Source organism: Salvelinus alpinus, chromosome 2, assembly GCF_045679555.1.
Source record: "Salvelinus alpinus chromosome 2, SLU_Salpinus.1, whole genome shotgun sequence".
Classification (NCBI taxonomy): domain Eukaryota; kingdom Metazoa; phylum Chordata; class Actinopteri; order Salmoniformes; family Salmonidae; genus Salvelinus; species Salvelinus alpinus.
The window spans coordinates 117,497,041-117,522,603 of NC_092087.1; the positions used below are offsets into that span (position 1 = coordinate 117,497,041).

The 25,563-nt window shown below is 42.0% G+C and overlaps 1 protein-coding gene across 2 annotated transcripts in view; it reads left to right on the forward strand.

Moving 5' to 3' along the window:
* The window catches only part of LOC139568443 (uncharacterized), a 38,550-nt gene extending 13,586 nt beyond the window's left edge, over nucleotides 1-24,964 (forward strand). The window contains exons 7-13 of one of the 2 annotated variants that reach the window (XM_071390260.1): nucleotides 8,709-8,813; nucleotides 12,769-12,871; nucleotides 12,980-13,028; nucleotides 15,632-15,653; nucleotides 17,481-17,550; nucleotides 23,913-23,957; nucleotides 24,588-24,964. In XM_071390260.1, the coding sequence (XP_071246361.1) occupies nucleotides 8,709-8,813; nucleotides 12,769-12,871; nucleotides 12,980-13,028; nucleotides 15,632-15,653; nucleotides 17,481-17,550; nucleotides 23,913-23,957; nucleotides 24,588-24,595 (402 nt within the window). In that variant the 3' untranslated portion in view covers nucleotides 24,596-24,964. The remainder of the gene's footprint in view (nucleotides 1-8,708; nucleotides 8,814-12,768; nucleotides 12,872-12,979; nucleotides 13,029-15,631; nucleotides 15,654-17,480; nucleotides 17,551-23,912; nucleotides 23,958-24,587) is intronic. The other variant, XR_011673606.1, reaches the window with a different exon arrangement.
* The last annotated feature ends 599 nt before the right edge of the window (nucleotides 24,965-25,563 follow it).

Consider the following 25,563-nt stretch of genomic DNA (forward strand, 5'->3'; position numbering starts at 1 on the left):
CAAGCGTTCTATTATAAAGGCTGTCGTGGTAACAAGCGTTCTATTATAAAGGCTGTCGTGGTAACAAGCGTTCTATTATAAAGGCTGTCGTGGTAACAAGCGTTCTATTATAAAGGCTGTCGTGGTAACAAGCGTTCTATTAGAAAGGCTGTCGTGGTAACAAGCGTTCTATTATAAAGGCTGTCGTGGTAACAAGCGTTCTATTATAAAGGCTGTCGTGGTAACAAGCGTTCTATTATAAAGGCTGTCGTGGTAACAAGCGTTCTATTATAAAGGCTGTCGTGGTAACAAGCGTTCTATTATAAAGGCTGTCGTGGTAACAAGCGTTCTATTATAAAGGCTGTCGTGGTAACAAGCGTTCTATTATAAAGGCTGTCGTGGTAACAAGCGTTCTATTATAAAGGCTGTCGTGGTAACAAGCGTTCTATTATAAAGGCTGTCGTGGTAACAAGCGTTCTATTATAAAGGCTGTCGTGGTAACAAGCATTCTATTATAAAGGCTGTCGCGGTAACAAGCGTTCTATTATAAAGGCTGTCACGGTAACAAGCGTTCTATTATAAAGGCTGTCGTGGTAACAAGCGTTCTATTATAAAGGCTGTCGTGGTAACAAGCGTTCTATTATAAAGGCTGTCGTGGTAACAAGCGTTCTATTATTAAGGCTGTCGTGGTAACGAGCGTTCTATTATAAAGGCTGTCGTGGTAACAAGCGTTCTATTATAAAGGCTGTCATGGTAACGAGCGTTCTGTTATAAAGTGGTACCTGCTATATATTAGTGTTCAGTACAGTCTAGACATTACATGTTTTAGCTGTGAGTTTCACATGAACCACTTTTTATTTTACACACAGAGACTTGATCATGTTGTTTAATATGTCATAGTCTGTTGTTTAATATGTCATAGTCTGTTGTTTAATAGGTCGTAGTCTGTAGTTTAATAGGTCATAGTCTGTTGTTTAATAGGTCGTAGTGTGTTGTTTAATAGGTCATAGTCTGTTGTTTAATAGGTCATAGTGTGTTGTTTAATAGGTCGTAGTCTGTAGTTTAATAGGTCATAGTGTGTTGTTTAATAGGTCATAGTCTGTTGTTTAATAGGTCATAGTGTGTTGTTTAATAGGTCATAGTGTGTTGTTTAATAGGTCGTAGTCTGTAGTTTAATAGGTTGTAGTCTGTTGTTTAATATGTAGTAGTCTGTTGTTTAATAGGTCGTAGTGTGTTGTTTAATAGGTCGTAGTGTGTTGTTTAATAGGTCATAGTCTGTTGTTTAATAGGTCGTAGTGTGTTGTTTAATAGGTCATAGTCTGTTGTTTAATAGGTCATAGTGTGTTGTTTAATAGGTCGTAGTCTGTAGTTTAATAGGTCATAGTGTGTTGTTTAATAGGTCATAGTCTGTTGTTTAATAGGTCATAGTGTGTTGTTTAATAGGTCGTAGTCTGTAGTTTAATAGGTCATAGTCTGTTGTTTAATATGTAGTAGTCTGTTGTTTAATAGGTCGTAGTGTGTTGTTTAATAGGTCGTAGTGTGTTGTTTAATAGGTCGTAGTCTGTTGGTTAATAGGTCGTAGTCTGTTGTTTAATAGGTCGTAGTCTGTTGTTTAATAGGTCGTAGTGTGTTGTTTAATAGGTCGTAGTCTGTTGTTTAATAGGTCGTAGTGTGTTGTTTAATAGGTCGTAGTGTGTTGTTTAATAGGTCGTACTGTGTTGTTTAATAGGTCGTAGTGTGTTGTTTAATAGGTCGTAGTGTGTTGTTTAATAGGTCGTAGTGTGTTGTTTAATAGGTCGTAGTGTGTTGTTTAATAGGTCGTAGTGTGTTGTTTAATAGGTCGTAGTGTGTTGTTTAATAGGTCGTAGTCTGTTGTTTAATAGGTCGTAGTCTGTTGTTTAATAGGTCGTAGTCTGTTGTTTAATAGGTCGTAGTCTGTTGTTTAATAGGTCGTAGTGTGTTGTTTAATAGGTCGTAGTGTGTTGTTTAATAGGTCGTAGTGTGTTGTTTAATAGGTCGTAGTGTGTTGTTTAATAGGTCGTAGTCTGTTGTTTAATAGGTCGTAGTGTGTTGTTTAATAGGTCGTAGTGTGTTGTTTAATAGGTCGTAGTGTGTTGTTTAATAGGTCGTAGTGTGTTGTTTAATAGGTCGTAGTGTGTTGTTTAATAGGTCGTAGTGTGTTGTTTAATAGGTCGTAGTGTGTTGTTTAATAGGTCGTAGTGTGTTGTTTAATAGGTCGTAGTGTGTTGTTTAATAGGTCGTAGTGTGTTGTTTAATAGGTCGTAGTGTGTTGTTTAATAGGTCGTAGTGTGTTGTTTAATAGGTCGTAGTGTGTTGTTTAATAGGTCGTAGTGTGTTGTTTAATAGGTCGTAGTGTGTTGTTTAATAGGTCGTAGTCTGTTGTTTAATAGGTCACAGTCTGTTGTTTAATAGGTCGTAGTCTGTTGTTTAATAGGTCGTAGTCTGTTGTTTAATAGGTCGTAGTGTGTTGTTTAATAGGTCGTAGTCTGTTGTTTAATAGGTCACAGTCTGTTGTTTAATAGGTCACAGTGTGTTGTTTAATAGGTCGTAGTCTGTTGTTTAATAGGTCGTAGTCTGTTGTTTAATAGGTCGTAGTGTGTTGTTTAATAGGTCGTAGTCTGTTGTTTAATAGGTCGTAGTGTGTTGTTTAATAGGTCGTAGTGTGTTGTTTAATAGGTCGTAGTCTGTTGTTTAATAGGTCACAGTCTGTTGTTTAATAGGTCGTAGTCTGTTGTTTAATAGGTCGTAGTGTGTTGTTTAATAGGTCGTAGTCTGTTGTTTAATAGGTCACAGTCTGTTGTTTAATAGGTCACAGTGTGTTGTTTAATAGGTCGTAGTCTGTTGTTTAATAGGTCGTAGTCTGTTGTTTAATAGGTCGTAGTGTGTTGTTTAATAGGTCGTAGTCTGTTGTTTAATAGGTCGTAGTGTGTTGTTTAATAGGTCGTAGTGTGTTGTTTAATAGGTCGTAGTGTGTTGTTTAATAGGTCGTAGTCTGTTGTTTAATAGGTCGTAGTGTGTTGTTTAATAGGTCGTAGTGTGTTGTTTAATAGGTCGTAGTGTGTTGTTTAATAGGTCGTAGTCTGTTGTTTAATAGGTCGTAGTGTGTTGTTTAATAGGTCGTAGTGTGTTGTTTAATAGGTCGTAGTGTGTTGTTTAATAGGTCGTAGTCTGTTGTTTAATAGGTCGTAGTCTGTTGTTTAATAGGTCGTAGTCTGTTGTTTAATAGGTCGTAGTGTGTTGTTTAATAGGTCGTAGTCTGTTGTTTAATAGGTCGTAGTCTGTTGTTTAATAGGTCGTAGTCTGTTGTTTAGTAGGTCGTAGTGTGTTGTTTAATAGGTCGTAGTGTGTTGTTTAATAGGTCGTAGTGTGTTGTTTAATAGGTCGTAGTGTGTTGTTTAATAGGTCGTAGTGTGTTGTTTAATAGGTCGTAGTGTGTTGTTTAATAGGTCGTAGTGTGTTGTTTAATAGGTCGTAGTGTGTTGTTTAATAGGTCGTAGTGTGTTGTTTAATAGGTCGTAGTCTGTTGTTTAATAGGTCGTAGTCTGTTGTTTAATAGGTCGTAGTCTGTTGTTTAATAGGTCGTAGTCTGTTGTTTAATAGGTCGTAGTCTGTTGTTTAATAGGTCGTAGTCTGTTGTTTAATAGGTCGTAGTCTGTTGTTTAATAGGTCGTAGTGTGTTGTTTAATAGGTCGTAGTGTGTTGTTTAATAGGTCGTAGTGTGTTGTTTAATAGGTCGTAGTGTGTTGTTTAATAGGTCGTAGTGTGTTGTTTAATAGGTCGTAGTGTGTTGTTTAATAGGTCGTAGTGTGTTGTTTAATAGGTCGTAGTGTGTTGTTTAATAGGTCATAGTCTGTTGTTTAATAGGTCATAGTCTGTTGTTTAATAGGTCGTAGTCTGTTGTTTAATAGGTCGTAGTCTGTTGTTTAATAGGTCGTAGTCTGTTGTTTAATAGGTCGTAGTGTGTTGTTTAATAGGTCATAGTCTGTTGTTTAATAGGTCGTAGTGTGTTGTTTAATAGGTCGTAGTCTGTAGTTTAATAGGTCATAGTGTGTTGTTTAATAGGTCATAGTCTGTTGTTTAATAGGTCATAGTGTGTTGTTTAATTGGTCGTAGTCTGTAGTTTAATAGGTCATAGTCTGTTGTTTAATATGTAGTAGTCTGTTGTTTAATAGGTCGTAGTGTGTTGTTTAATAGGTCGTAGTGTGTTGTTTAATAGGTCGTAGTCTGTTGTTTAATAGGTCGTAGTGTGTTGTTTAATAGGTCGTAGTCTGTTGTTTAATAGGTCGTAGTGTGTTGTTTAATAGGTCGTAGTCTGTTGTTTAATAGGTCGTAGTGTGTTGTTTAATAGGTCGTAGTCTGTAGTTTAATAGGTCATAGTGTGTTGTTTAATAGGTCATAGTCTGTTGTTTAATAGGTCATAGTGTGTTGTTTAATAGGTCGTAGTCTGTAGTTTAATAGGTCATAGTCTGTTGTTTAATATGTAGTAGTCTGTTGTTTAATAGGTCGTAGTGTGTTGTTTAATAGGTCGTAGTGTGTTGTTTAATAGGTCGTAGTGTGTTGTTTAATAGGTCGTAGTGTGTTGTTTAATAGGTCGTAGTGTGTTGTTTAATAGGTCGTAGTGTGTTGTTTAATAGGTCGTAGTGTGTTGTTTAATAGGTCGTAGTGTGTTGTTTAATAGGTCGTAGTGTGTTGTTTAATAGGTCGTAGTGTGTTGTTTAATAGGTCGTAGTGTGTTGTTTAATAGGTCGTAGTGTGTTGTTTAATAGGTCGTAGTGTGTTGTTTAATAGGTCGTAGTGTGTTGTTTAATAGGTCGTAGTGTGTTGTTTAATAGGTCGTAGTGTGTTGTTTAATAGGTCGTAGTCTGTTGTTTAATAGGTCACAGTCTGTTGTTTAATAGGTCACAGTGTGTTGTTTAATAGGTCACAGTGTGTTGTTTAATAGGTCGTAGTGTGTTGTTTAATAGGTCGTAGTGTGTTGCTTAATAGGTCGTAGTGTGTTGTTTAATAGGTCGTAGTCTGTTGTTTAATAGGTCGTAGTCTGTTGTTTAATAGGTCATAGTCTGTTGTTTAATAGGTCACAGTCTGTTGTTTAATAGGTCGTAGTCTGTTGTTTAATAGGTCGTAGTCTGTTGTTTAATAGGTCGTAGTGTGTTGTTTAATAGGTCGTAGTCTGTTGTTTAATAGGTCACAGTCTGTTGTTTAATAGGTCACAGTGTGTTGTTTAATAGGTCGTAGTCTGTTGTTTAATAGGTCGTAGTCTGTTGTTTAATAGGTCGTAGTGTGTTGTTTAATAGGTCGTAGTCTGTTGTTTAATAGGTCGTAGTGTGTTGTTTAATAGGTCGTAGTGTGTTGTTTAATAGGTCGTAGTGTGTTGTTTAATAGGTCGTAGTCTGTTGTTTAATAGGTCGTAGTGTGTTGTTTAATAGGTCGTAGTGTGTTGTTTAATAGGTCGTAGTGTGTTGTTTAATAGGTCGTAGTCTGTTGTTTAATAGGTCGTAGTGTGTTGTTTAATAGGTCGTAGTCTGTTGTTTAATAGGTCGTAGTGTGTTGTTTAATAGGTCGTAGTCTGTTGTTTAATAGGTCGTAGTCTGTTGTTTAATAGGTCGTAGTCTGTTGTTTAATAGGTCGTAGTCTGTTGTTTAATAGGTCGTAGTGTGTTGTTTAATAGGTCGTAGTCTGTTGTTTAATAGGTCGTAGTCTGTTGTTTAGTAGGTCGTAGTGTGTTGTTTAATAGGTCGTAGTGTGTTGTTTAATAGGTCGTAGTGTGTTGTTTAATAGGTCGTAGTGTGTTGTTTAATAGGTCGTAGTGTGTTGTTTAATAGGTCGTAGTGTGTTGTTTAATAGGTCGTAGTGTGTTGTTTAATAGGTCGTAGTGTGTTGTTTAATAGGTCGTAGTGTGTTGTTTAATAGGTCGTAGTGTGTTGTTTAATAGGTCGTAGTCTGTTGTTTAATAGGTCGTAGTCTGTTGTTTAATAGGTCGTAGTCTGTTGTTTAATAGGTCGTAGTCTGTTGTTTAATAGGTCGTAGTGTGTTGTTTAATAGGTCGTAGTGTGTTGTTTAATAGGTCGTAGTGTGTTGTTTAATAGGTCGTAGTGTGTTGTTTAATAGGTCGTAGTGTGTTGTTTAATAGGTCGTAGTGTGTTGTTTAATAGGTCGTAGTGTGTTGTTTAATAGGTCGTAGTGTGTTGTTTAATAGGTCGTAGTCTGTTGTTTAATAGGTCGTAGTCTGTTGTTTAATAGGTCGTAGTCTGTTGTTTAATAGGTCGTAGTCTGTTGTTTAATAGGTCGTAGTGTGTTGTTTAATAGGTCATAGTCTGTTGTTTAATAGGTCGTAGTGTGTTGTTTAATAGGTCGTAGTCTGTAGTTTAATAGGTCATAGTGTGTTGTTTAATAGGTCATAGTCTGTTGTTTAATAGGTCATAGTGTGTTGTTTAATTGGTCGTAGTCTGTAGTTTAATAGGTCATAGTCTGTTGTTTAATATGTAGTAGTCTGTTGTTTAATAGGTCGTAGTGTGTTGTTTAATAGGTCGTAGTGTGTTGTTTAATAGGTCGTAGTCTGTTGTTTAATAGGTCGTAGTCTGTTGTTTAATAGGTCGTAGTCTGTTGTTTAATAGGTCGTAGTGTGTTGTTTAATAGGTCGTAGTCTGTTGTTTAATAGGTCGTAGTGTGTTGTTTAATAGGTCGTAGTGTGTTGTTTAATAGGTCGTAGTCTGTAGTTTAATAGGTCATAGTGTGTTGTTTAATAGGTCATAGTGTGTTGTTTAATAGGTCGTAGTCTGTAGTTTAATAGGTCATAGTCTGTTGTTTAATATGTAGTAGTCTGTTGTTTAATAGGTCGTAGTGTGTTGTTTAATAGGTCGTAGTGTGTTGTTTAATAGGTCGTAGTGTGTTGTTTAATAGGTCGTAGTCTGTTGTTTAATAGGTCATAGTCTGTTGTTTAATAGGTCACAGTCTGTTGTTTAATAGGTCGTAGTCTGTTGTTTAATAGGTCGTAGTGTGTTGTTTAATAGGTCGTAGTGTGTTGTTTAATAGGTCGTAGTCTGTTGTTTAATAGGTCGTAGTGTGTTGTTTAATAGGTCGTAGTGTCTTGTTTAATAGGTCGTAGTCTGTTGTTTAATAGGTCGTAGTGTGTTGTTTAATAGGTCGTAGTGTGTTGTTTAATAGGTCGTAGTGTGTTGTTTAATAGGTCGTAGTCTGTTGTTTAATAGGTCGTAGTGTGTTGTTTAATAGGTCGTAGTGTGTTGTTTAATAGGTCGTAGTGTGTTGTTTAATAGGTCGTAGTCTGTTGTTTAATAGGTCGTAGTCTGTTGTTTAATAGGTCGTAGTCTGTTGTTTAATAGGTCGTAGTCTGTTGTTTAATAGGTCGTAGTCTGTTGTTTAATAGGTCGTAGTGTGTTGTTTAATAGGTCGTAGTGTGTTGTTTAATAGGTCGTAGTGTGTTGTTTAATAGGTCGTAGTCTGTTGTTTAATAGGTCGTAGTGTGTTGTTTAATAGGTCGTAGTGTGTTGTTTAATAGGTCGTAGTGTGTTGTTTAATAGGTCGTAGTGTGTTGTTTAATAGGTCGTAGTGTGTTGTTTAATAGGTCGTAGTGTGTTGTTTAATAGGTCGTAGTGTGTTGTTTAATAGGTCGTAGTGTGTTGTTTAATAGGTCGTAGTCTGTTGTTTAATAGGTCGTAGTCTGTTGTTTAATAGGTCGTAGTCTGTTGTTTAATAGGTCGTAGTGTGTTGTTTAATAGGTCGTAGTCTGTTGTTTAATAGGTCGTAGTCTGTTGTTTAATAGGTCGTAGTCTGTTGTTTAATAGGTCGTAGTGTGTTGTTTAATAGGTCGTAGTCTGTTGTTTAATAGGTCGTAGTCTGTTGTTTAATAGGTCGTAGTCTGTTGTTTAATAGGTCGTAGTGTGTTGTTTAATAGGTCGTAGTCTGTTGTTTAATAGGTCGTAGTCTGTTGTTTAATAGGTCGTAGTCTGTTGTTTAATAGGTCGTAGTGTGTTGTTTAATAGGTCGTAGTCTGTTGTTTAATAGGTCGTAGTCTGTTGTTTAATAGGTCGTAGTGTGTTGTTTAATAGGTCGTAGTCTGTTGTTTAATAGGTCGTAGTCTGTTGTTTAATAGGTCGTAGTCTGTTGTTTAATAGGTCGTAGTCTGTTGTTTAATAGGTCGTAGTCTGTTGTTTAATAGGTCGTAGTGTGTTGTTTAATAGGTCGTAGTGTGTTGTTTAATAGGTCGTAGTGTGTTGTTTAATAGGTCGTAGTCTGTTGTTTAATAGGTCGTAGTCTGTTGTTTAATAGGTCGTAGTGTGTTGTTTAATAGGTCGTAGTCTGTTGTTTAATAGGTCGTAGTCTGTTGTTTAATAGGTCGTAGTCTGTTGTTTAATAGGTCGTAGTCTGTTGTTTAATAGGTCGTAGTCTGTTGTTTAATTAGTTAAAACCTGCTTTTCCCCCTGGCAGGGATGTAGTACATGTTTCAGTGCAACAACTAAAAGGTGTCATCAGTTTGCATATAATTCATGTGCATTTCTTTAATTGATTGATCTGTTGGTATGTGTGTGTGTGTCTAGGTGTATCCAGACCAGGCCCTGTTGCTGTTGGTAACTTGTGTGTGTGTCTAGGTGTATCCAGACCAGGCCCTGTTGCTGTTGGTAACTTGTGTGTGTGTCTAGGTGTATCCAGACCAGGCCCTGTTGCTGTTGGTAACTTGTGTGTGTGTCTAGGTGTATCCAGACCAGGCCCTGTTGCTGTTGGTAACTCAGGCTCTGGCACTACGCATCCTCCACGAACCTCTGACCCCCGCTCTACCCATCCTCAACTATTACAAGGTACCTCTCTCCTCTGTCCTCCGCTCTCTCCTCTGTCCTCCGCTCTCTCCTCTGTCCCCCGCTCTACCCATCCTCAACTATTACAAGGTACCTCTCTCCTCTGTCCTCCGCTCTCTCCTCTGTCCCCCGCTCTACCCATCCTCAACTATTACAAGGTACCTCTCTCCTCTGTCCTCCGCTCTCTCCTCTGACCCCCGCTCTACCCATCCTCAACTATTACAAGGTACCTCTCTCCTCTGTCCTCCGCTCTCTCCTCTGACCCCCGCTCTACCCATCCTCAACTATTACAAGGTACCTCTCTCCTCTGTCCTCCGCTCTCTCCTCTGTCCTCCGCTCTCTCCTCTGTCCCCCGCTCTACCCATCCTCAACTATTACAAGGTACCTCTCTCCTCTGTCCTCCGCTCTCTCCTCTGTCCCCCGCTCTACCCATCCTCAACTATTACAAGGTACCTCTCTCCTCTGTCCTCCGCTCTCTCCTCTGACCCCCGCTCTACCCATCCTCAACTATTACAAGGTACCTCTCTCCTCTGTCCTCCGCTCTCTCCTCTGTCCCCCGCTCTACCCATCCTCAACTATTACAAGGTACCTCTCTCCTCTGACCCCTGCTCTACCCATCCTCAACTATTACAAGGTACCTCTCTCCTCTGTCCTCCGCTCTCTCCTCTGTCCTCCGCTCTACCCATCCTCAACTATTACAAGGTACCTCTCTCCTCTGTCCTCCGCTCTCTCCTCTGACCCCCGCTCTACCCATCCTCAACTATTACAAGGTACCTCTCTCCTCTGTCCTCCGCTCTCTCCTCTGTCCTCCGCTCTCTCCTCTGTCCCCCGCTCTACCCATCCTCAACTATTACAAGGTACCTCTCTCCTCTGTCCTCCGCTCTCTCCTCTGTCCCCCGCTCTACCCATCCTCAACTATTACAAGGTACCTCTCTCCTCTGTCCTCCTCTCTCTCGTCTGACCCCCGCTCTACCCATCCTCAACTATTACAAGGTTCCTCTGTCCTCCGCTCTCTCCTCTGACCCCCGCTCTACCCATCCTCAACTATTACAAGGTACCTCTCTCCTCTGTCCTCCGCTCTCTCCTCTGTCCTCCGCTCTCTCCTCTGTCCCCCGCTCTACCCATCCTTAACTATTACAAGGTACCTCTCTCCTCTGTCCTCCGCTCTCTCCTCTGTCCCCCGCTCTACCCATCCTCAACTATTACAAGGTACCTCTCTCCTCTGTCCTCCGCTCTCTCCTCTGACCCCCGCTCTACCCATCCTCAACTATTACAAGGTACCTCTCTCCTCTGTCCTCCGCTCTCTCCTCTGTCCCCCGCTCTACCCATCCTCAACTATTACAAGGTACCTCTCTCCTCTGACCCCTGCTCTACCCATCCTCAACTATTACAAGGTACCTCTCTCCTCTGTCCTCCGCTCTCTCCTCTGTCCTCCGCTCTACCCATCCTCAACTATTACAAGGTACCTCTCTCCTCTGTCCTCCGCTCTCTCCTCTGACCCCCGCTCTACCCATCCTCAACTATTACAAGGTACCTCTCTCCTCTGTCCTCCGCTCTCTCCTCTGTCCCCCGCTCTACCCATCCTCAACTATTACAAGGTACCTCTCTCCTCTGTCCTCCGCTCTCTCCTCTGACCTCCGCTCTACCCATCCTCAACTATTACAAGGTACACCTCTCCTCTGTCCTCCGCTCTACCCATCCTCAACTATTACAAGGTACCTCTCTCCTCTGTCCTCCGCTCTCTCCTCTGACCCCCGCTCTACCCATCCTCAACTATTACAAGGTACCTCTCTCCTCTGTCCTCCGCTCTCTCCTCTGTCCCCCGCTCTACCCATCCTCAACTATTACAAGGTACCTCTCTCCTCTGTCCTCCGCTCTCTCCTCTGTCCCCCGCTCTACCCATCCTCAACTATTACAAGGTACCTCTCTCCTCTGTGTTCCGCTCTACCCATCCTCAACTATTTCAAGGTACCTCTCTCCTCTGACCCCTGCTCTACCCATCCTCAACTATTACAAGGTACCTCTCTCCTCTGTCCTCCGCTCTCTCCTCTGTCCCCCGCTCTACCCATCCTCAACTATTACAAGGTACCTCTCTCCTCTGTCCTCCGCTCTCTCCTCTGACCCCCGCTCTACCCATCCTCAACTATTACAAGGTACCTCTCTCCTCTGTCCTCCGCTCTCTCCTCTGTCCCCCGCTCTACCCATCCTCAACTATTACAAGGTACCTCTCTCCTCTGTCCTCCGCTCTCTCCTCTGACCCCCGCTCTACCCATCCTCAACTATTACAAGGTACCTCTCTCCTCTGTCCTCCGCTCTCTCCTCTGTCCCCCGCTCTACCTATCCTCAACTATTACAAGGTACCTCTCTCCTCTGTCCTCCGCTCTCTCCTCTGACCCCCGCTCTACCCATCCTCAACTATTACAAGGTACCTCTCTCCTCTGTCCTCCGCTCTCTCCTCTGACCCCCGCTCTACCCATCCTCAACTATTACAAGGTACCTCTCTCCTCTGTCCTCCGCTCTCTCCTCTGACCCCCGCTCTACCCATCCTCAACTATTACAAGGTACCTCTCTCCTCTGTCCTCCGCTCTCTCCTCTGTCCTCCGCTCTACCCATCCTCAACTATTACAAGGTACACCTCTCCTCTGTCCTCCGCTCTCTCCTCTGACCCCCGCTCTACCCCTCCTCAACTATTACAAGGTACACCTCTCCTCTGTCCTCCGCTCTCTCCTCTGTGTTCCGCTCTACCCATTCTCAATTATTACAAGGTACCCCTCTCCTCTGTCCTCCGCTCTCTCCTCTGACCCCCGCTCTACCCATCCTCAACTCTTACAAGGTACACCTCTCCTCTGTCCTCCGCTCTCTCCTCTGTCCTCCGCTCTCTCCTCTGTCCTCCGCTCTCTCCTCTGACCCCCGCTCTACTCATCCTCAACTATTACAAGGTACCTCTCTCCTCTCTCCTCCGCTCTCTCCTCTGACCCCCGCTCTACCCATCCTCAACTATTACAAGGTACACCTCTCCTCTGTCCTCCGCTCTCTCCTCTGACCCCCGCTCTACCCCTCCTCAACTCTTACAAGGTACACCTCTCCTCTGACCCCCGCTCTACCCCTCCTCAACTCTTACAAGGTACACCTCTCCTCTGTCGTCCGCTCTCTCCTCTGACCCCTGCTCTACCCATCCTCAACTATTACAAGGTACACCTCTCCTCTGTCCTCCGCTCTCTCCTCTGACCCCCGCTCTACTCATCCTCAACTATTACAAGGTACCTCTCTCCTCTGTCCTCCGCTCTCTCCTCTGACCCCCGCTCTACCCCTCCTCAACTCTTACAAGGTACACCTCTCCTCTGACCCCCGCTCTACCCCTCCTCAACTCTTACAAGGTACACCTCTCCTCTGACCCCCGCTCTACCCCTCCTCAACTCTTACAAGGTACACCTCTCCTCTGTCCTCCGCTCTCTCCTCTGACCCCTGCTCTACCCATCCTCAACTATTACAAGGTACACCTCTCCTCTGTCCTCCGCTCTCTCCTCTGTCCTCCGCTCTAATCATCCTCAACTATTACAAGGTACACCTCTCCTCTGTCCTCCGCTCTCTCCTCTGTCCTCCGCTCTACTCATCCTCAACTATTACAAGGTACACCTCTCCTCTGTCCTCCGCTCTCTCCTCTGTCCTCCGCTCTACCCATCCTCAACTATTACAAGGTACACCTCTCCTCTGTCCTCCGCTCTCTCCTCTGTCCTCCGCTCTCTCCTCTGTAACGTGTGCAGGGTAACGTGTGTGTCTCTGTGTGTGCAGGGTAACGTGTGTGTCTCTGTGTGTGCAGGGTAACGTGTGTGTCTCTGTGTGTGCAGGGTAACGTGTGTGTCTCTGTGTGCAGGGTAACGTGTGTGTCTGTGTGTGTGCAGGGTAACGTGTGTGTCTCTGTGTGTGCAGGGTAACGTGTGTGTCTCTGTGTGTGCAGGGTAACGTGTGGGCCTTGAGGTGGCTTGTTGAGTTTCTGTCTTCGTCTCCTGGAATCCTGGAGTCCTTCCTCAGAGGGGTAGCAGTGGAGCTGCACAACACCGGTACACACACACACACACACACACACACACACACACACACACACACACACACACACACACATGTACACGTTTAGTCTGTCTCTCTCTGAATGTTTTCTTTCTCTGCAGATGGATCCCAGCTGTCGTCGTCCTTCCCTTCTTCCTCCCTCAAAGACCAGTGAGTTCTGTCATTCTGACTCTAAACATTCTGATCTGACTCTAAACATTCTGAACTGACTGTAAACATTCTGAACTGACTCTAAACATTCTGATCTGACGCTAAACATTCTGAACTGACTCTAAACATTCTGAACTGACTCTAAACATTCTGAACTGACTCTAAACATTCTGATCTGACGCTAAACATTCTGAACTGACTCTAAACATTCTGAACTGACTCTAAACATTCTGAACTGACTCTAAACATTCTGAACTGACTCTAAACATTCTGATCTGACGCTAAACATTCTGAACTGACTCTAAACATTCTGAACTGACTCTAAACATTCTGAACTGACTCTAAACATTCTGAACTGACTCTAAACATTCTGAACTGACTGTAAACATTCTGAACTGACTCTAAACATTCTGATCTGACGCTAAACATTCTGATCTGACTCTAAACATTGTGAACTGACTCTAAACATTGTGAACTGACTCTAAACATTCTGAACTGACTCTAAACATTCTGAACTGACTCTAAACATTCTGAACTGACTCTATATATTCTGAACTGACTCTAAACATTCTGAACTGACTCTAAACATTCTAATCTGACTCTAAACATTCTAATCTGACTCTAAACATTCTAATCTGACTCTAAACATTCTGATCTGACTCTAAATATTCTGAACTGACTGTAAACATTCTGAACTGACTGTAAACATTCTGAACTGACTGTAAACATTCTGAACTGACTGTAAACATTCTGAACTGACTGTAAACATTCTGAACTGACTGTAAACATTCTGAACTGACTGTAAACATTCTGAACTGACTGTAAACATTCTAACCGGACTCTAAACATTCTAACCGGACTCTAAACATTCTGATCGGACTCTAAACATTCTGATCGGACTCTAAACATTCTGATCGGACTCTAAACATTCTGATCGGACTCTAAACATTCTGATCGGACTCTAAACATTCTGATCGGACTCTAAACATTCTGATCCGACTCTAAACATTCTGAACTGACTCTAAACATTCTGAACTGACTCTAAACATTCTGAACTGACTCTAAACATTCTGATCTGACTGTAAACATTCTGAACTGACTGTAAACATTCTGAACTGACTGTAAACATTCTGATCTGACTGTAAACATTCTGATCTGACGCTAAACATTCTGATCTGACTCTAAACATTCTGATCTGACTCTAAACATTCTGATCTGACTCTAAACATTCTGATCTGACTCTAAACATTCTGATCTGACTCTAAACATTCTGATCTGACTCTAAACATTCTGATCTGACTCTAAACATTCTGAACTGACTCTAAACATTCTGATCCGACTCTAAACATTCTGATCCGACTCTAAACATTCTGATCCGACTCTAAACATTCTGATCCGACTCTAAACATTCTGAACTGACTCTAAACATTCTGATCTGACTGTAAACATTCTGAACTGACTGTAAACATTCTGATCTGACTCGAAACATTCTGATCTGACTCGAAACATTCTGATCTGACTCGAAACATTTTGATCTGACTCGAAACATTCTGATCTGACTCGAAACATTCTGATCTGACTCGAAACATTCTGATCTGACTCGAAACATTCTGATCTGACTCGAAACATTCTGATCTGACTCTAAATATTCTGATCTGACTCTAAACATTCTGAACTGACTCTAAACATTCTGAACTGACTCTAAACATTCTGAACTGACTCTAAACAGTCTGAACTGACTCTAAACAGTCTGAACTGACTGTAAACATTCTGATCAAACTCGAAACATTCTGATCAGACTCGAAACATTCTGAACTGACTCGAAACATTCTGAACTGACTCGAAACATTCTGAACTGACTCGAAACATTCTGAACTGACTCGAAACATTCTGAACTGACTCGAAACATTCTGAACTGACTCGAAACATCCTAAACTGACTCGAAACATCCTGAACTGACTCGAAACATTCTGAACTGACTCGAAACATCCTAAACTGACTCGAAACATTCTGATCAGACTCTAAATATTCTGATCAGACTCGAAACATTCTGAACTGACTCGAAACATTCTGAACTGACTCGAAACATTCTGAACTGACTCGAAACATTCTGAACTGACTCGAAACATTCTGAACTGACTCGAAACATCCTGAACTGACTCGAAACATCCTGAACTGACTCGAAACATCCTGAACTGACTCGAAACATTCTGATCTGACTCGAAACATTCTGATCTGACTCGAAACATTCTGATCTGACTCGAAACATTCTGATCTGACTCGAAACATTCTGATCTGACTCGAAACATTCTGATCTGACTCGAAACATTCTGATCTGACTCTAAACATTTTGATCTGACTCTAAACATTCTAACCTGATTTTAAACATTCTAAACTGACTCTAAACATTTTGATCTGACTCTAAACATTTTGATCTGACTCTAAACATTCTGAACTGATTTTAAACATTTAACATTTTAAGAAGAAGCCAGTCAGTTTAGGATGTTAAAAGGCAATGAATCATGTCAACATTGTAAAGTGCCTTTAAGATCATGGCAGCGTTTCACCAGAAGGATTGTTATTTGTTTGTTCCATGTCCTGAGGCTGTGTCCAGCTCCTACAGCAGTAAGTCATTCTATTATCTTCACCTTTTCTCCTTTCTGTTGTATCTTTAACTCTGTAGTATCTGCTGTGGTGTTCTGTAACTCTATAGTATCTGCTGTGTGTGGTGTTCTGTAACTCTATAGTATCTGCTGTGTGTGGTGTTCTGTAACTCTATAGTATCTGCTGTGGTGTTCTGTAACTCTATAGTATCTGCTGTGGTGTTCTGTAACTCTATAGTATCTGCTGTGTGTGGTGTTCTGTAACTCTATAGTATCTGCTGTGGTGTTCTGTAACTCTATAGTATCTGCTGTGGTGTTCTGTAACTCTATAGTATCTGCTGTGTGTGGTGTTCTGTAACTCTATAGTATCTGCTGTGGTGTTCTGTAACTCTATAGTATCTGCTGTGTGGTGTTCTGTAACTCTATAGTATCTGCTGTGTGTGGTGTTCTGTAACTCTATAGTATCTGCTGTGGTGTTCTGTAACTCTATAGTATCTGCTGTGGTGTTCTGTAACTCTATAGTATCTGCTGTGTGGTGTTCTGTAACTCTATAGTATCTGCTGTGTGGTGTTCTGTAACTCTATAGTATCTGCTGTGGTGTTCTGTAACTCTATAGTATCTGCTGTGGTGTTCTGTAACTCTATAGTATCTGCTGTGTGGTGTTCTGTAACTCTATAGTATCTGCTGTGTGTGGTGTTCTGTAACTCTATAGTATCTGCTGTGGTGTTATGTAACTCTATAGTATCTGCTGTGGTGTTCTTTAACTCTATAGTATCTGCTGTGTGGTGTTCTGTAACTCTATAGTATCTGCTGTGTGTGGTGTTCTGTAACTCTATAGTATCTGCTGTGTGGTGTTCTTTAACTCTATAGTATCTGCTGTGTGGTGTTCTGTAACTCTATAGTATCTGCTGTGGTGTTCTGTAACTCTATAGTATCTGCTGTGGTGTTCTGTAACTCTATAGTATCTGCTGTGTGGTGTTCTGTAACTCTATAGTATCTGCTGTGTTCTGTAACTCTATAGTATCTGCTGTGGTGTTCTGTAACTCTATAGTATCTGCTGTGTGGTGTTCTGTAACTCTATAGTATCTGCTGTGGTGTTCTGTAACTCTATAGTATCTGCTGTGTGGTGTTCTGTAACTCTATAGTATCTGCTGTGTGGTGTTCTTTAACTCTATAGTATCTGCTGTGTGGTGTTCTGTAACTCTATAGTATCTGCTGTGTGGTGTTCTGTAACTCTATAGTATCTGCTGTGGTGTTCTGTAACTCTATAGTATCTGCTGTGGTGTTCTGTAACTCTATAGTATCTGCTGTGGTGTTCTGTAACTCTATAGTATCTGCTGTGTGGTGTTCTGTAACTCTATAGTATCTGCTGTGGTGTTCTGTAACTCTATAGTATCTGCTGTGGTGTTCTGTAACTCTATAGTATCTGCTGTGTGGTGTTCTGTAACTCTATAGTATCTGCTGTGTGGTGTTCTGTAACTCTATAGTATCTGCTGTGGTGTTCTGTAACTCTATAGTATCTGCTGTGTGGTGTTCTTTAACTCTATAGTATCTGCTGTGTGGTGTTCTGTAACTCTATAGTATCTGCTGTGGTGTTCTGTAACTCTATAGTATCTGCTGTGTGGTGTTCTGTAACTCTATAGTATCTGCTGTGTGGTGTTCTGTAACTCTATAGTATCTGCTGTGTGGTGTTCTGTAACTCTATAGTATCTGCTGTGTGGTGTTCTGTAACTCTATAGTATCTGCTGTGGTGTTCTGTAACTCTATAGTATCTGCTGTGGTGTTCTGTAACTCTATAGTATCTGCTGTGGTGTTCTGTAACTCTCTGCCCCCCCCCCCCCCCCTGCAGGCAGTCCAGCAGCCCCCCTCCATCAGCCTGACCCCCCTGAACACAACACACACCCTGCTACCTGGGAACAGTTAGTACATACACACACACCTCTGATCCTATTTGTGTACAACATCTAACATATCAGTGTGTAACCTATTTCATTCTCCATTCCGATTCGGTCCTATGTAGCAAAATATGTTTGTTTTTTTGCGTTGCATAAAAGTTGAGGAACAATGGAAAAGTAATTCTGCTTCAAAAGTTGATAAACTTGTAACCTCACTTTTGAGAAAATTATCCTTGAATGTTTTGGTGCACCTACTGGAGAGCTCTTCTTTGTCTACACCTATTCAGCAACATTCACACCCTCTTAAGCCTTAGCCCCACCCATTTCTTTAAAGATTCTCATGAGAGGCCATGTGCTAAACAGAGGGAGTAGTGTATTAAACAACCAAAGATTTCAAGACTAAAAGTGGTGAAAGTAGTAGCCTACAATAAGGACAAACTCCATGTTAAAATACACTATCTAGTCCTTGGCCTGGATCCTAATCTGACTTAGGTGCAGGTCATGTTGTTTTACACATTACCGTCTTTAGTAAACACACACTAATATCATATAAAATACACTATCTAGTCCTTGGCCTGGATCCTAATCTGACTTTGGTGCACTTCATGTTGTTTTACACATTACCGTCTCTAGAAAACACACACTAATATCAAGTTTATTTGTCACATGCACAGGATACAGAAGGTGTAAACAAAGTGTAAACAGTGAAATGGTTACTGGCATATTAAAAACAGGAAGTGTAAACAGTGAAATGGTTACTGGCATATTAAAAACAGGAAGTGTAAATAGTGAAATGGTTCCTGGCATATTAAAAACAGGAAGTGTAAACAGTGAAATGGTTACTGGCTTATTAAAAACAGGAAGTGTAAACAGTGAAATGGTTACTGGCTTATTAAAAACAGGAAGTGTAAACAGTGAAATGGTTACTGGCATATTAAAAACAGGAAGTGTAAACAGTGAAATGGTTACTGGCTTATTAAAAACAGGAAGTGTAAACAGTGAAATGGTTCCTGGCATATTAAAAACAGGAAGTGTAAACAGTGAAATGGTTACTGGCATATTAAAAACAGGAAGTGTAAACAGTGTGATGGTTACTGGCATATTAAAAACAGGAAGTGTAAACAGTGTGATGGTTACTGGCATATTAAAAACAGGAAGTGTAAACAGTGAAATGGTTACTGGCATATTAAAAACAGGAAGTGTAAACAGTGAGATGGTTACTGGCATATTAAAAACAGGAAGTGTAAACAGTGAAATGGTTACTGGCATATTAAAAACAGGAAGTGTAAACAGTGAAATGGTTACTGGCATATTAAAAACAGGAAGTGTAAACAGTGAAATGGTTCCTGGCATATTAAAAACAGGAAGTGTAAACAGTGAAATGGTTACTGGCATATTAAAAACAGGAAGTGTAAACAGTGAAATGGTTACTGGCATATTAAAAACAGGAAGTGTAAACAGTGAAATGGTTACTGGCATATTAAAAACAGGAAGTGTAAACAGTGAAATGGTTACTGGCATATTAAAAACAGGAAGTGTAAATAGTGAAATGGTTACTGGCTTATTAAAAACAGGAAGTGTAAACAGTGAAATGGTTCCTGGCATATTAAAAACAGGAAGTGTCCAGATAAAATATTGTATAAATATTTAATAAATATTAGATGATTCACTATTGTCTTTACAATAGAACGCGTGTTACCATGACAGCCTTTATAATAGAACGCTTGTTACCATGACAGCCTTTATAATAGAACGCTTGTTACCACGACAGCCTTTATAATAGAACGCTTGTTACCACGACAGCCTTTATAATAGAACGCTTGTTACCACGACAGCCTTTATAATAGAACGCTTGTTACCACGACAGCCTTTATAATAGAAGGCTTGTTACCACGACAGCCTTTATAATAGAAGGCTTGTTACCACGACAGCCTTTATAATAGAACGCTTGTTACCACGACAGCCTTTATAATAGAACGCTTGTTACCACGACAGCCTTAATAATAGAACGCTTGTTACCACGACAGCCTTTATAATAGAACGCTTGTTACCACGACAGCCTTTATAATAGAACGCTTGTTACCACGACAGCCTTTATAATAGAACGCTTGTTACCATGACAGCCTTTATAATAGAAGGCTTGTTACCACGACAGCCTTTATAATAGAACGCTTGTTACCACGACAGCCTTTATAATAGAACGCTTGTTACCACGACAGCCTTTATAATAGAACGCTTGTTACCACGACAGCCTTAATAATAGAACGCTTGTTACCACGACAGCCTTTATAATAGAACGCTCGTTACCACGACAGCCTTTATAATAGAACGCTCGTTACCACGACAGCCTTTATAATAGAATGCTCGTTACCACGACAGCCTTTATAATAGAAGGCTCGTTACCACGACAGCCTTTATAATAGAAGGCTCGTTACCACGACAGCCTTTATAATAGAAGGCTCGTTACCACGACAGCCTTTATAATAGAACGCTTGTTACCACGACAGCCTTTATAATAGAACGCTTGTTACCATGACAGCCTTTATAATAGAATGCTTGTTACCATGACAGCCTTTATAATAGAACGCTTGTTACCACGACAGCCTTTATAATAGAACGCTTGTTACCACGACAGCCTTTATAATAGAAGGCTTGTTACCACGACAGCCTTTATAATAGAACGCTTGTTACCACGACAGCCTTTATAATAGAACGCTTGTTACCACGACAGCCTTTCTAATAGAACGCTTGTTACCACGACAGCCTTTATAATAGAACGCTTGTTACCACGACAGCCTTTATAATAGAACGCTCGTTACCACGACAGCCTTTATAATAGAACGCTCGTTACCACGACAGCCTTTATAATAGAAGGCTTGTTACCACGACAGCCTTTATAATAGAATGCTTGTTACTACGACAGCCTTTATAATAGAATGCTTGTTACCATGACAGCCTTTATAATAGAACGCTTGTTACCACGACAGCCTTTATAATAGAAGGCTTGTTACCGCGACAGCCTTTATAATAGAATGCTTGTTACCACGACAGCCTTTATAATAGAACGCTTGTTACCACGACAGCCTTAATAATAGAACGCTTGTTACCAAGCAGCCTTTATAATAGAACGCTTGTTACCACGACAGCCTTTATAATAGAACGCTTGTTACCACGACAGCCTTTATAATAGAACGCTTGTTACCATGACAGCCTTTATAATAGAAGGCTTGTTACCACGACAGCCTTTATAATAGAACGCTTGTTACCACGACAGCCTTTATAATAGAACGCTTGTTACCACGACAGCCTTTATAATAGAACGCTTGTTACCACGACAGCCTTAATAATAGAACGCTTGTTACCACGACAGCCTTTATAATAGAACGCTCGTTACCACGACAGCCTTTATAATAGAACGCTCGTTACCACGACAGCCTTTATAATAGAATGCTCGTTACCACGACAGCCTTTATAATAGAAGGCTCGTTACCACGACAGCCTTTATAATAGAAGGCTCGTTACCACGACAGCCTTTATAATAGAACGCTCGTTACCACGACAGCCTTTATAATAGAACGCTTGTTACCATGACAGCCTTTATAATAGAATGCTTGTTACCACGACAGCCTTTATAATAGAACGCTTGTTACCACGACAGCCTTTATAATAGAACGCTTGTTACCACGACAGCCTTTATAATAGAAGGCTTGTTACCACGACAGCCTTTATAATAGAACGCTTGTTACCACGACAGCCTTTATAATAGAACGCTTGTTACCACGACAGCCTTTCTAATAGAACGCTTGTTACCACGACAGCCTTTATAATAGAACGCTTGTTACCACGACAGCCTTTATAATAGAACGCTCGTTACCACGACAGCCTTTATAATAGAACGCTCGTTACCACGACAGCCTTTATAATAGAAGGCTTGTTACCACGACAGCCTTTATAATAGAATGCTTGTTACTACGACAGCCTTTATAATAGAATGCTTGTTACCATGACAGCCTTTATAATAGAACGCTTGTTACCACGACAGCCTTTATAATAGAAGGCTTGTTACCGCGACAGCCTTTATAATAGAATGCTTGTTACCACGACAGCCTTTATAATAGAACGCTTGTTACCACGACAGCCTTTATAATAGAACGCTTGTTACCAAGCAGCCTTTATAATAGAACGCTTGTTACCACGACAGCCTTTATAATAGAACGCTTGTTACCACGACAGCCTTTATAACAGAACGCCTGTTACCACGACAGCCTTTCTAATAGAACGCTTGTTACCACGACAGCCTTTATAATAGAACGCTCGTTACCACGACAGCCTTTATAATAGAACGCTTGTTACCACGACAGCCTTTATAATAGAACGCTTGTTACCACGACAGCCTTTATAATAGAACGCTTGTTACCACGACAGCCTTTATAATAGACCGCTTGTTACCACGACAGCCGTTATAATATAACGCTACAGCCTGTTTTGGCCCGCTGTGTCAAGTCTCTCCGGTTACTGACCTTGTGACAGCCTTTATAACAGAATACAGCCTGTCTCTGACCTTGTGCAGAGGGTTGGGGGTTAATGGTTAGGGTTAGGGTTAAGGGTTAGGTGTTAGGGGTTAAGGGTTAGGGGTTAATGGTTAGGGTTAGGGGTTAGGGTTAAGGGTTAGGGTTAGGGGTTAAGGGTTAGGGGTTAAGGGTTAAGGGTTAGGGTAACAGCCTGTGTCTCTGACCTTGTGCAGAGGGTTAGGGGTTAAGGGTTAGGGGTTAAGGGTTAATGGTTAGGGTTAGGGGTTAAGGGTTAGGGTTAAGGGTTAGGGTTAGGGTTAAGGGTTAGGGGTTAAGGGTTAGGGTTAGTTTTACAGCCTGTGTTTGACCCGCTGTGACTCTCCGGTTCACACTGACCTTGTGCAGAGGGTTAGGGGTTAAGGGTTAGGGGTTAGGGTTAAGGGTTAGGTGTTAAGGGTTAGGGGTTAAGGGTTAAGGGTTACAGCCTGTGTTTGTCCCGCTGTGACTCTCCGGTTCACACTGACCTTGTGCAGAGGGTTAGGGGTTAAGGGTTAGGGGTTAAGGGTTAGGGGTTAAGGGTTAGGGTTAGGGTTACAGCCTGTGTTTGTCCCTCTGTGACTCTCCGGTTCACACTGACCTTGTGCAGAGGGTTAGGGTTAAGGGTTAATGGTTAGGGGTTAAGGGTTAGGGGTTAAGGGTTAAGGGTTAGGGGTTAAGGGTTACAGCCTGTGTTTGTCCCGCTGTGACTCTCCGGTTCACACTGACCTTGTGCAGAGGGTTAGGGGTTAAGGGTTAGGGGTTAAGGGTTAGGGGTTAAGGGTTAGGGGTTAAGGGTTAGGGGTTAAGGGTTAGGGGTTAAGGGTTAAGGGTTAGGGGTTAAGGGTTAAGGGTTAGGGGTTAAGGGTTAGGGTTAGGGGTTAAGGGTTAAGGGTTAGGGTTACAGCCTGTGTTTGTCCCGCTGTGTCTCTCCGGTTCACACTGACCTTGTGCAGAGGGTTAAGGGTTAGGGGTTAAGGGTTAGGGTTAGGGGTTAAGGGTTAAGGGTTAGGGGTTAGGGGTTAAGGGTTAGGGGTTAAGGGTTAAGGGTTAAGGGTTAGGGTTAGGGTTACAGCCTGTGTTTGGCCTGCTGTCTCTCCGGTTCACACTGACATTGTGCAGAACAGTAGTCCATCACAACTTTTTCCCACTGATTGTTGACCAGCAACACTATGTCAGTTCTCCGTGGCTAACGGTAGATCTTTCAACAACAACACAACTGTGGTAGCAAAGGGTTAATCTACACATCCTGAGCAGACCAATCCGAACTCTGCTCTCGGAGATGTCCAGCCCATCCATTAATCTCAGCCAATCATGACTAGCGGGAAGGTTGTCCTGAAACGGGAAGCTAAGCTAGGCGTCTGTCCTGAAACAGGAAGCTGAGCTAGGCGTCTGTCCTGAAACAGGAAGCTGAGCTAGGCGTCTGTCCTGAAACAGGAAGCTGAGCTAGGCGTCTGTCCTGAAACAGGAAGCTAAGCTAGGCGTCTGTCCTGAAACAGGAAGCTGAGCTAGGCGTCTGTCCTGAAACAGGAAGCTGAGCTAGGCGTCTGTCCTGAAACAGGAAGCTAAGCTGGGGTTCTGTCCTGAAACAGGAAGCTAGGCTAGCCGTCTGTCCTGAAACAGGAAGCTAAGCGTCTGTCGCACGTCACTATGTTACCCACTGATATGTTACATACTGATATGTTACATACTGATATGTTACATACTGATATGTTACATACTGATATGTTACCCGCTGATATGTTACATACTGATATGTTACATACTGATATGTTACATACTGATATGTTACATACTGATATGTTACATACTGATATATCCGTATCGTTCTGTCTCCAGGCCTGACCCCTTGTGGCACTACTTCCTCACAGACTTCATCAGAAAGTAAGTCCCCCCCCTTTTCTACAAGAGTCCCCCCCTTTTCTACAAGAGTCCCCCCCCCTTTTCTACAAGAGTCCCCCCCCCTTTTCTACAAGAGTCCCCCCCCTTCTCTACGAGAGTCCCCCCCCTTCTCTACGAGAGTCCCCCCCCTTCTCTACGAGAGTCCCCCCCCTTCTCTACGAGAGTTCCCCCCCTTCTCTACGAGAGTTCCCCCCCCTTCTCTACGAGAGTCCCCCCCCTTCTCTACGAGAGTCCCCCCCCTTCTCTACGAGAGTCCCCCCCCTTCTCTACGAGAGTCCCCCCCCTTCTCTACGAGAGTCCCCCCCTTCCCCCCCCTTCTCTACGAGAGTCCCCCCCCTTCTCTACGAGAGTCCCCCCCCTTCTCTACGAGAGTTCCCCCCCTTCTCTACGAGAGTCCCCCCCCTTCTCTACGAGATTCCCCCCCCCTTCTCTACGAGAGTCCCCGCCCCTTCTCTACGAGAGTCCCCGCCCCTTCTCTACGAGAGTCCCCCCCCTTCTCTACGAGAGTCCCCGCCCCTTCTCTACGAGAGTCCCCGCCCCTTCTCTACGAGAGTAGAAAACAGAGTAATGTCTGTGTCTGGTGTGTTACTGACGGAGTGTGTCTGTCTCCAGGACGCTAGCTGTAATCCCAGACTGCAGCAGACTGGACCTGGTTCAGATTGGAGTGTGACTCAGACTGTGTGTGTGTGTGTGTGTGTGTGTGTGTGTGTGTGTGTGTGTGTGTGAGTGTGTGAGAACATCTCTGAACACGAGGAAGCAGCGAAGAAGAGGACAATGAAAGTATAATAAAGTGTTTATCAGACTGTTAATAATACCTTTGTGCCTTTTTTTTTTTTTACAAATAAACAGATCATTTTATTTATCCGTATCACCGGAGTAGGACTATGCGGTGTAAAAAGTGTGAGAGTAAATAGTGTGTGTTTTGGCTGTTGTAAAAAAGCTCTTCGTTATTTACCGAACACAATAATAAATCATGTTTATTTTTTTGGTTCACGTCTATTTGCTGTTTTTACACGATGACGTCACAATCACGTTCCGTTGTTATGTCTCAATGGGTTGTTGTTGAAAGACGATGACGTCACAATCACGTTCCGTTGTTATGTCTCAATGGGTTGTTGTTGAAAGACGATGATGTCACAATCACGTTCCGTTATCATGTCACAATGGGTTGCTGTTTAGACGGAACCCGGAGTGAAAGATGTGATCGCAATGGCTGCTGCGTTTTACACAGCTGGTCACTGTTAAAAAGCTTTGTTGACCCGTGTGAGGATCGAACTCGCCACCTTCGGATTAATGAGACTGACGCTCTACCTGCCGAGCTTTTGTTAAGATAGTAATAACACAGCTATGGTGATGTGCTTTTCATAATGTCATTACAGACATATGCCACTAGGTCAAAAGACCAGTTTACTAACGATACTGTAAGCTACACTGTAAATCTTGTTAACCGTGCTAACATATTACTGTAGCTACACTGTAAATCTTGTTAACCGTGCTAACATATAACATAACATAACATGAATCAGAAAAGCAATCAAATTAATCGTTTACCTTTGATGATCTTTGGATGTTTTCACTCACGAGAGGA